This window comes from Python bivittatus, unplaced genomic scaffold (genome assembly GCF_059951505.1).
Source record: "Python bivittatus isolate LINGU-HERP-01145 unplaced genomic scaffold, Pbiv_v1 ctg000410_np1212, whole genome shotgun sequence".
NCBI classification, from domain to species: domain Eukaryota; kingdom Metazoa; phylum Chordata; class Lepidosauria; order Squamata; family Pythonidae; genus Python; species Python bivittatus.
Window position 1 is genome coordinate 15676151 of NW_028277067.1, and position 12158 is coordinate 15688308.

At 41.5% G+C, this 12158-nt stretch overlaps 1 protein-coding gene across 1 annotated transcript in view; it reads right to left on the reverse strand.

Annotated features, from left to right (window-relative positions):
• Positions 1–10829, reverse strand: part of LOC103067724 (long-chain fatty acid transport protein 2-like) — a 30753-nt gene extending 19924 nt beyond the window's left edge. The window contains exons 1-3 of the mRNA XM_007440176.4: positions 10274–10829; positions 2023–2232; positions 1042–1200 (exon numbers count right to left, since the gene is read on the reverse strand). Coding sequence (XP_007440238.1) covers positions 1042–1200; positions 2023–2232; positions 10274–10751 — 847 coding nt within the window. The 5' untranslated portion in view covers positions 10752–10829. The remainder of the gene's footprint in view (positions 1–1041; positions 1201–2022; positions 2233–10273) is intronic.
• Positions 10830–12158: the final 1329 nt, after the last annotated feature.

The following is a 12158-nucleotide window of genomic DNA, read 5'->3' on the forward strand; positions in this document are numbered from 1 at the left end:
ATAGAAAGAATGTTTTAAAAAATGTAGCTCTGTTGAAATAAATGAGGTTTACATCATATCTAGAGTAGACCCATTAATTTGACTGGTTGACTCCAAGTATGGATCAAGAAAGGAAAGAAGAACAAATGGCTCAGGGTTCTGAAATGCTCACTGTGTAAACTGACCTTTTTGTTTTTGGCTATTCTTCAATGGTTGGGGCTGTGGGGTGGGGGTGGGAGTAATTCCCCTAATCCAGAATTTGTGACATCTCATCCCTTTCTATCACTATTTATCTGCTATGTACTATCGGAAGGATTTCTTTACAGTGTCTCTCTGGGAGGATTCTGCTATAAAACAGCTTTTTAAGAAACAAATTAAACAACTATTCATGTATTCTAACTCTCTCTTCCCTTCTCTCCCCCTCCCTCCATCTCATTTCAGAACTTGATTAAATATTTCTAGTACTTAAAGTGATTCCAGAGCTAAGATTAAAAGAGTCAGATACCTAAAGTTTTTGTTAAAAACAAAGAGAAAATAACAGGAATTGTAGAAGAATTCAGGGTTTTCCATCAGTCACTTTATATGGCACACCAAATAAATAAATAAGTTGTAGGCTCAATCAAAGAGCGCCAATTTGGTGCAGTGGTTAAGGTAGCAGGTTAGAAACCAGGCGACCGGGAGAGTTCTAGTCCTGCCTTAGGCACAAATTCAGCTAGATGACCTTGGGCCAGTCACTCTCTCTCAGCCCTAGGAAGCAGGCAATGGCAAACCGCTGCTGAAATCTTGCCAAGAAAACTGCAGGGACTTGTCCTGGCAATCACCAGGAGTCAATGCTGAAGGCGCATGCGTGCATGCACACACACACACATACACACATACACATATATATAGGCTCAGTCAACTCAAACCTCAAATTTTGGACCAAAATCTAATACATACATACATTCCGCTTCAATATGAACATCTCTCTCACTACATTTATCTGTTTCTTCACCAATGTACTATTACTGTATTTCAGTCTCACAGCTCTTATATATTTGTTGATGGATATGTGGTACATACCAACCTCCAAGCATCCTGCAATTCCAATAAGAAGTGCAGCTGAATGATACAGTGGGAGCGGCGTATAAATGATGTCCTTGGCATTGATTTCACACAAGGAGAATATGAGGGACACCATGAGCACCTTCCTCTGGTTGATGACAGCAGCTTTTGGTAATCCTTGAGTCAAAGGGAAGGGAGCATAATGAACACCCTAGCTATGGAGCAGCACCTAGCCAACCTTGACGTCTTTCATAAAAGCTAAAGAGCATCAGTCCTAGTTACTAACTGAATGGGAGACCACCAGGGCTGTAAGCTAATCTTGGTATGTGAGAAAAATATCCTAGAAGGCGGCACTGGTGAATTATTTCTGTAAGCTGCTAAGGGATGCGTCCATATAATCACCAGGAGTCAAGCTAAACTCAAAGGAGACTTTGTAATGCGTAAACTTTAATTAACTTCCTGAAATATACAGTCATTTGAATGGTATCAGCATTGTGCAACAGCAAGGATTAGGGCCACATTTAACATTTGTGGGTAAATGAAGGCCACAGTGTATTGATGATGATAATACAAAGTAGGCTTTGTGGTTTTTTGATTCCCCCCCCCCCTTGTTTTGAGGGGAGGGACTGTTTTTTGCACAGAATTTTCTGAGTTTTTTTTCAGATGGATTAAAAAAAAAAATTACATTGAGCCTATTTGAAGTCATGCACTATATTTTTGAATGTTTCCTACCTCAAAATGGCAGAAAACATGTAGGTAGAGATTGTTTCAAAGGTTGCAAGAGAGAGTTCCAGATATGGCCCTGGGCTGCAGGTTGCCATACCCTAAATTAAGGTAAGGCAATTTTTAGCTTGACATAATGCACAACTGCTTCATTATTCTTTCACTAAAAGTTTTTCTTCAGTGTGCATCTGTCACTCTTCAAACAGAGATATTCAGAGATTCCCAGACTTCCTCTTTACCCCTTCAGACATACGCCCCAAAATTGTTTCTCCTCACCTGTGGTCCCAGAGGTAAAAATATACAGAGCTGTAGATTTAGCTGTTACATTGGCTCTGTAGGAAGTGGGCACAGGCTCAGCTGAGCTCAATTTAATCTGTCCAAGCAGTGCTTCCACGCCCTCAGATGGGGAATCATCACTCAAATAGAAAACTTGCATCCCTTCATCCTTTAAAGTAGGCAGAACATCTTCAATGGCATGTTTGAAATCTGAAAAGAAGAAGACAGAGAGCTTTGACTGGATCTTATTTCCTACCCTTATTTTGCTGATTGCATTATTCTGCATATAGGCAAGCAATAGTAAATTAAAATTTCCTTTGAGTTGAGCTTGAGTGCTGTTTACTTCATGGCCCATGAATGAGTCACGGGCAGATTCATGTTGCTTTCTTGGTTACAGGTAAGTCAGTTCAGATCTTTCTGAATTGCTTTTCTAGAGATGAAGTATACAACAGCAGTTATTAAAATATCTAGTTGCCTCTTGACAGAATTACTCTTGCAGTTTTATGAGTTAAGAGATCCAGGCCTGCTTTCCACATAAGTTTCCTGAAGTCTTTCACTGAATTAGAATCAAGATTCAAAACTTTCTAAGGATGTTATCAAATCTATTGATTTATTTGATTCTGTTCCATGCAGGCTAGCTTAACTCCTTACTCCCTTCCTCCCTCTCCCAGTCATGCACACACACACTGTTGGGATTTTCATTCTCATGGGAAAGGATTCATCCCGTTATCTTTACAACAATAACAAATAATATTTTGGCTATAGAGATCATGTGAAAAACACCTGTTATTGTGTGTTGTGTATTGTGCTATTTATTGCCACCTATTGGCGTGTGTATGCTAGTTACCCAGTGGGGGTGGCATAGAGCTATAATACAAGGAGAGGAAAATGTTCAGCCTCTCAGAGTAGTTGTTAGTTGTTTTAGTGTTAGCCACTATGTAGGTTTTATGGGCTATGTAGTTGTAACAAAGTACCAAATAGTGTACCTCTTCTCTAAGAGTTTGTAGCTAGAGTTTTTGTTAAGCTTGTGTTGCTAATAAGTCTTGGATGCTACAATATAATGAGAAGATGTGTTTTTCTTTATATTTTGTATGATATTTGCATTTTATGGAGTTTTTGCATTTTTATCAATAAACACCAGTTAGTATATATTTTCTGACTGAATTTCTTTGGGAAACAAGAAATGGACATTGCATTGTGAATAGCTGTTGATGGGTTTGCTTTCATGGCTAATATTTTCCTGGAGTTTTTGCTGCGCTCTGCACAAACAGGAGTGTTTGTGATGATCACTCTGCACGACACACACGTGCTTAAATGTCTTCATACTGGTTAGGTTAATTCCTATACCCATCTCAACATAACACAATTGCTGTGTTCACATAACATACTGTGCTCAACAAACAAAATCTAATTATGGTTTAGAAAACATTATAAGGCTCAACAACATATGGAACAACAAACTACTGTACAGAACTCCATTTTCTCTTAGTCTAGCATGTTGTCTGAACTCAGCCATTCACTCTCTGACACACTCCCTGGTTGCCCTCCCATTCCACCAGAATGAATGATAGTAAACCTTGTCCACTGCAGCAGGAGTGATTATGCCATACTTCCCGTTCTATATTAATGGAAGTGCATTACATTTTTTACAATGTTAGGCTTTATTGCAATATTCTAGAAATATAATTCTATCATTTCAGTCAACCCACAGTCTCTGGTCAGTCTAGTTGCACAGAATTTCCCAGTACCTGAGATTCAGGGATAACTCTAAGAGATAGCAAAGTATAGAGGATGTTCCTCCAAAGCATTTTCTGCTACCAGATGAATTTTACATCAAAAGTGTTACACAGTTCAATTTTTACTTTATGTTGCTATATCTTGAATTATTTCAAAAGACCTCCAAAATTAGGGGACTATCAGAGCTTTTCTCCATTAGATATTGACACTGTCACTCAGAAGGCCTGGCCCACCCATTTTACCCCCCTCTAGTCCTTAGGCAATGATACAGGCAACCAGATGTTGCAGAAAACACCAAACCTTCCTCCTTCATCTGCTACAGTTCCAGTGTACTCTATTGCTATGTGAACTTTATAATACAGCACCATGATCACCACCACCCACACACTTGCAGGGAGGTGACCAGACCAGACTTGTTTGTCATTGGCATGTTCCCGCACCCAGTGAAGTTGAGACAACTTGTACTTAGAGGAAGATGAAAGTGGATATGCCATTCCTCAACCAAACCTTAAGGCTGTGTCACACTTTGGAGACTACTTTGGAGTGTGGGAAGCGTGTGTGGGAGCATGAATGGATCTGTGGAGAAATTGAGAGCCATACTTTCGCAAGACAGAGATGTTAGGTTTGACAACAACCAACAGTAGCCCAGCTTCAAGGATGAAAAGTGCAAGACAAGAAGTCTGCCAAACTGCAGGAAGAGTGGGAAAAAAAAGTGTCAGAATAGAGTATAAGAAGGGAGATGCTGACTGAGGGCAATCAACTGTTTTAAGTGGCTCTACCTCATTATTCTGTAAAGACTGTTATCTAGCCATGCCATGTTTTCTGCCTGAGAGGCTAAGGCTGCGTCTGAGCCCAAGCCTTGTCAAGCCAGACCAAATCAAGAATCTGGAAAGGTCTGCTGACTTCTTGTCAGTAAGTTTGACTAAGTCCAAGCATTGGACTGCAACCCCTTAAAGCAGCAACATATTTTCCGAAGACTGCTCTTCACAGCCCATCATCTTCAGAATATTCATTTTCTGACCTATGAGTACAACACATTTAATTAGCCAGAAAGTACATATCATAGACATGAAAGTTGGGTCGACATGATATTATAGTGGCAGGAACTTATATAATCACAGCAAGGACTATTGCTCCTCAAGAGGAGCCATGTGGTGCATCCTCTTCAGTACTTACCAAAGGAGGTGAGCACAATCTGCAGAGAAGGTGCTACTCACTTACTACAGACTGCTCACCCAAAGACTTGCATGGGGACATTTTTTCAGGCTGGGGGGCTCTGGTGTTTGCTTTGGGCCATTTCAAAGCTGCCCAATTGGAAGCATTGCAGATAATACCAAGGGAGAAAGCTAAGAGGAGCCCAAAGCACTGGTCCAAAGCCATTCAAGACCATTCAAATAAATTCATCAAATGATTGTTGGTTGTTTTTCCCACTGGCAGGTAAAGCAGGATGGAAGGGAAATGCAGTAGGGGAATTGACCAATTGCTCTCTTTGGATTATTCCAGATTAAGGCTTGAAAAACAGTGCAAGTTGCTGGGCTCATCATTGAGGCAGAATAGGGCTCAGAGATGGGCATCTGCAGAAAGGGCCCACAACATTAAAACAGCAGGTGTGATGGGGTGATCAAACCTCTGTCCCTTTTTAACATACATCGCATGGACTTAAAAAGGAGTCAGGCTGCAGTCACCTTAGTCACACTCACTACTTTGATGTTGTTGGTGCCTGGGGATGCTCCAGAGCTGAGCCATCAGGGCAGCACCATTTATGTTAGCATACGTATCTGCATGCCAATCCCAAGCCCGAGTAAATGGGGAGGGTTGACAAAGTACCTGGCGACCTACCTTGTAAAAACCTTGGCAAGAAAATGTTATGGAAAGGTTCTCAAATGATTCAGATACGGTGCCCAATGGTATGACCCCCAGGCCAGAAGGTACCCAACAAGCTACTGGGGAAGAACAAGGACCTACAGTGAGCAGTCAAGGCATTAATGACATGCCTGGGGCAAATGCAGCAGGAATCCCAGCTGCTGATACAGCCATTGGTGAAAACAAGGCTCTGCGCTGCACGGAGACACATCGGATGGCAATATGGAATATCTGGGGAATTAACCAGGGTAAATTGGATATCATGAAATGCGAGATGGCCAGGCTCAAAATCAGGCCTCCTTGGTGTCAGTGAGGTAGACTGGATAGACAACATCTATTTCCAATCCGAGGAATTCACTATCTATTACTCAGGACATGACACCAGAAAAACAAATGGAGTGGCATTTATCCCAAGCAAGAAGATTGCCCAAGCAGTGGGAAGCTTCTCAATGGTAAACAATAGCATTATGACCATCTGAATCTGTGCCAAGCCCTTTAAAATCACAGTTGTCCAAGTCTATGCTCCAACGACTGATGCAACGGAGCTTGAAATAGAGGGTTTCTAGGCTACCAGCAAAACATTTTGGAGCAAATGTCAAAAAAGTCATTGTTTACATACTGGGTGATTTTAATGCAAAAGTTGGCAGCCAAACAGAAATAGGCATCACTGGCAGCTTTGGACTTGGGGAGAGGAATGACGCAGGCGATCGTTTGGTACAATCTTGCCATGAAAATTGATTTTGAATCATGAATACCTGGTTCAAACAGCACAAGTGTTGCTTATATACTTGGACCTCACCAAATAAACTGCACTGTAATCAGATTGGCTAAGTCCTATGCAGCCATCGATGGACCAGTTCAGTCCTCAGTGTCAAGACATATCCAGGGGCTGATTGTGCTTCAGATCATGAATTGCTGGTGGCTAAGATCAGAGTCCAATTGTGCTACACCAAAAAGACACCACCACCAAAGAAGTTTGACATCACCAAAATCCCTTCCACGTATGCAGTTGAGGTGAAAAATGGGTTTGAACTGCTGGAGATTGCTGAGAAGCTGTCTGATTAACTGTGGCAGGAAATTAAATCAACCATCACTGAAACAGCAGTTGAACACCTACCATGGAAGAAGGCAGAGGAAAAGCACAAATGGCTCCCAGATGAAACCACCAAAACAGCCAAGTGAAGAAAAGCAGCCAAAACAGCAGGCAAATGGGAGGAAGCAAGGAGGTTGGATGCGGATTTCCAAAGAGCAGCAAGGAAAGACACTGAAGATTACTGGGACCAGCATTGCAAAGAGCTGAAAGAAGACTGCATAAAGGGCCACATCAGGACTGCATTTGCTCAAGTCAGAAGGATCTGAACACCATTTACTGCTCATAAAAGCATCATCAAAAACAAGCAAGGGAAAGAACTGTCTGAGCAACAAGGTGTCAAGAACAGATGGCAAGAATATACAGAAGAGCTATATGCCAGCAGCAAAGAGGCCCAGCCTTCTCAGGATGTGAGGAAAGGGTAGCAGAAATAGAACCAGCCATCCTTTTCCTTCAGAAAGAAGTCGTGTGGGCAATGAGCCAACTGCCAGATAACAAGGCCCCAGGTGTTGATACCATCCCTGCAGAATTGTTGAGGCCTGTACCACCCACAACCATTGCAGCCTTATGAAAATTTGGGAAACAAACACAGGATTGGAAACAATCAGTGTTCATTCCATTGCCAAAAAAGGGCGGCTCCAAGGACTGCTCCAATTACCACACAATTGCCCTCATCCCTCACACTAGCAAGATTCTTCTCAAGAAAATCAACATTTGGCACCAGCCTTCAAAAGGGAATTACCAGATGTTCAAGCTGGCTTCATAAGGGGTCATGGCACTCATGACCATATTGCAAATCTACGTTGGATCATGGAAAAGTCTCAAGAATATCAAAAGAACATCTAGATCTGCTTTATTGATTACAAGAAAGCCTTCGATTATGTCAAGCATGACAAGCTGTGGAGAGCCCTAGAAGACCTTGGGGTGCCAACACATCTGGTCAAGTTGGTGCAGTTACTGTGCACAAATAAGGAAGCCACTGTGCAAACACCATATGGAGACATTGATTAGTTCAAGATAGAGAGAGAAGTGTGGTGAAGTTGCATTCTTTCACCTTTTTTATTCAACCAGTATGCCAAAGTGATCATGAGGAAACTGGAACTTGAAGAATCAACAGTCAGAGTAAAGATTGGAGGAAGGAACATCAACAATCTCTGATATGCTGACAACATAACTCTCTTCTCAGAAACCAAAGAAGGCCTAAAACATCTGATCAAAAGGATTAAAGAAGAAAGATTAAAAAAGAAAATTGGCCTCTTTTTGAACATCAGAAAGTCCAAGCTCATGACCACTGTGAGGAATGGAAATGTCAAAATAGTAATTCAGGGTGAAGAGATCAAATGTGTGCAAGAATTCACTTTCCTAGGATCACAGATTGATCAAAGCAGTGAATGGAGTTCAGAAATAAAGTGTCGAATTGCACTAGATCACACAGCAATGATGAACATGAATTGAATCTGGAAAACCAAGGACATCAGCCTGATGCAGATTAGTCTGCACCATTGTGTTTCCCATAGCTACCTATGGTTGTAAAAGTTGGACCATGAAAAAACTAGACAGGAGGAAAATTGACTTGTTTGAGCTGTGGTGTTAGAGGAGGCTCCTGCGAATTCCTTGGACAGCAAAGGTGACAAACAAGCAAGTTTTGGAACATATAAAACCAGACATATCACTGGAAGGCAAAATCACAAAATCCCACCTTACTTATTTCAGCCATGTCATGTGATCAAACTCACTGGAAAAGGCTGTTATGCTTGGAATGGTCAGCGGTAAAAGGAAACGAGGCCACCCAAAATCACGGTGACTAGACACCATCAAAGCTGACACCAACCACAGCATAAAATAACTGAAAGAAGCCGTACAAAATTGGAAAATGTGGAGAATGCTGCTCCATAGAATCACTGAGAATTGGACACAATTGAACGGATAGCATCACCATCACTTATCTGCTGACTCAAGGACTGGAGGAACGAATGCTAAAATGACCATGAGGAACAGACCTAATTCTAAATAATTGTATGTGATGTGGTAGTTATCTGTTGAAAAGAACTTTTAAAAGCATTTAAAAGCTTACATCAGGGAAATTCGCTTGTCAAAAATAAAAAGAGAGCAGAGTAATTTGCACTTCTTGTTTTTTTTAAAAAAAAAGATTTCTCTGGAAATTAAGTTTAAGAGCAGTTCAGATTACAGGAAGAGGGATACAAAGTGTGGTATGTAAATAGACCTTGCAACAATAATTATAGGAAGTAGTGGAGGACTAGAATATCCCCTTATGAACATAGGTAAATTGTTTTTTAAACCAATGTGTGTAAGCCTAATCAGATTTGCATTTTGTCCCTGCAAGTATAATTCCCTTTTTTATTAAAGCAAAACAAAAACAGAAACTCACACACCCTAACAAGATTAATTGCTCCATCTCTCTAGTGTATATGTGCATCAGTCCAGAAGCCTGGGAGTGGGGTGAGTTGTTCCCTCACCATTGGGAAACTGACCCATCCATAAGCTTTCCAAATGTCCCTGTCTCAAAAGAACAATTGCGTCAACTGGAGTTTGAGATATCTCCCTGCTCAACCATAAATACATGAATTCAGCTGACAAGGGTCCACACTGATGCAAAGATTGCATATGATAGCACCATAAGAGCTTTCTGTCTCCCCCTCAAGTGGGAGATGAGAGGAATTTCACACAGCAGAAAAATGTTGCCAGGACATGTTTGAACTATGGTTCGGTGCAAGTAACCACACGCCCATTGATGTGGTAATGATCTGTCAAGATGGGGTTTGCAAAACATTCTGAGGGTTCTTTCTTTCTGCTACATCCACTCCCACTGTCTTTTGGCATTCAGATCCAAAATATAATTGCTCTCTTTTCTTTTCAGGCTAAAATGTTTTCTAAATGGCTTTCTCAATATTTTTTTTCTTCCTCTTTCCAGGAACCTCACTCGTTTTTGTTTTTTCCCCGTGAAGTAAAAACTATGAAACAAGGGGAAAGAAGACAAGTTCTTTAAGTTAGTGAATCATTCTTTTAAAAAGAGCAAGTATTTTGTTAGCTTATTAGGGTTTGAATTCATAGCAGCAGCACGGTGCATTAAACTTGGAAGCAAACAGGCAGCTGATGAGATCATTCCAAACCAGGGTAAAACAGAGAACTTAGGAAAACATGCACTTGATCTGCTATCTTTTCTACAGTTTAGCAGAAAACTGAGATTTGGGGTGGGGTGTATTTTAGGCAAGATGAACTAACTCTGACCTTAAGTAGAATCCAATTTCTAGAAGCGCTGCCTTTTGGACTAGCTGAAACAGAACTGCAGACCTTTGACCATGCCTCTGCTTGGAGGCAGTTACATAATCTTTTTTCACAATCTCACAGGACGCCAGTGAGAGTGCTGTGTCAGAGATACATGAAATAATTCACAGGGCTCAGTAAAGCCAGCAGGAAGGGCAAAAAGTTCACTAAGATGCCCTCCCCTTGAGAGAGCTGTAATCAAACAGGCTCAGACTCATGGTTCAAATATATATTTCCTGACCCGTGGATGTACAGTAACTGTTTGGTCCAGCTCACCTGGAGTTGTCAGGAGCACTTTGGCGCTGCAGGATCTTAAGACATGCAACAGAGACTTTAATCGGATATTGTAATTGATGCATGCCATGGCACAGCCAATCTTCTCCAAGCCCATCCAGACCCAGATATAGGCAGGGATGTTCTTCAAGAAAACAGCCACCGTTTCCCCTTCTTTCAGCCTCATGTGGTCCTTCAGCACTCTGGCCATTTGATTGCTACGTCTGTCGATGTCCCGATAGGAATAAATTTCCTCTTCAAAGAGAATTAAAGGCTTCTCCGGGTGTTTCAGGACCTTGGCTAAGAAAACATCCAGGAGGGTGAAAGGTGTACTACGTTGCATACACTTTTCGTACTTGTATCCTTTCCACAGGGAAGAGAAGAAGAAGCCCAGGTCCAGCCAAAGATAGGGGAAGAAAATATTGGCCAGCAGAGGGAGAAGGATCAAGACCCCCAGCAGAATTGTATAAAAGTCAGGCATGACTACACAATGGCCAGAGACCCAGTACTCTAGAAGCAACAGGCAGACACCCTGGCGTTGTGTAGAATGGAAGCAAGCAACATTGAACGAGGGAGAACCTTTGCTCCTCCCTCTCCTCCTCCCTTGTAGGAATGTCCTTGAGTGCCTGCCAGTAAATGTTAACCCTCATGAGATACTTTCTTGGATTCTTGTCTACCATTGCCCAGTGCTGAGAATGGTGTGGGACTACTCATCTGAGTAAAATGAAAGTGCCCTGAGTAATTAAGGAAGGTTTTAAACAACTCACATTCATAATAGCCTTCCATGTCCTCATCTCTCCAAAAACCTTGAACACATTTACCTTTCTTTCAAGTATAACATCTGCAAGAAAGTTCCTCAGGTTCCTTCTCCACATGACAAACATTGAAAATGTGGTTCCAACGGGTTTTGCTGTCTAGCATTTGTTACTGCTAGTTCAAAGTATTTGTTTTGTAAAATACATTTGATCTTTAAGATAAAATATTGTCTATGTGCTTTATATAGTCTTCTATTGCTGAAATCTTTAGGCTATAATTTTAAGCCTGTTTTAAGATTAAAATATTGCTTTAGTTATTTATTACTGACATTTGTGTCACACCATTCCAAACAGCTCTGAGTGGCACATGGAAGAAAGATGGAAAACAACAGAACAAGTAATGTCTACACTATAATGGCACGGTGCACAGGGACAAACCCCAAATTTAACATCCCCTATATGTGGTCTCCGAAAGCAGGTTTTCATCTGTTTATGGAAGCTCATTAGGGAACTGGTGGTCCATATACCCAGGGGCAAGGTATTCCACAGAAGGAGTGACACCACTGAGAAAACCAAACTATGGGGTCCCTGAAGATGAAACTCCATAGCAGGACCTCTCTTACAGATCTTACAGGACAGGCAGACTCGTTTCAGAGGAGGTGGTCTTGGAGATAATCAGGACCTGAGCCATGCAAGGCTGTAACAGTAATAATCAGCCTCTTGAATTTCACCCAGAAGCTGACAGGCAGTCAGTGCAGCTCCTGGAGTAGGAGAGTTACATAGACAAATCTAGATGTCCTCATCACTGTTCAGGTTGCTGCACGCTGCACCGGTTTAAGCTTCTAGATAATATTCAAAGGCAGCCACATGTAGAACAAATTGCAATTTGTGAGATGACAAGGGCACATATGACCATATGCAACACCTCCGAGTCCAGGAGAGGTCACAACCAGTACCCAGGACATAGTGAAATTTCCTTATGAGCATATTGTAAAGCGATCCAACAATTGTCATGCCATATTAACAGCAGTGAGTGCAGACTTTATATTACTTCAACATTGTCTGATTGATGCCAAGAAGACACTGTAAGTCACTAGAAGGAAAATGGCACTTTTTAATTTTCATTTTATAGA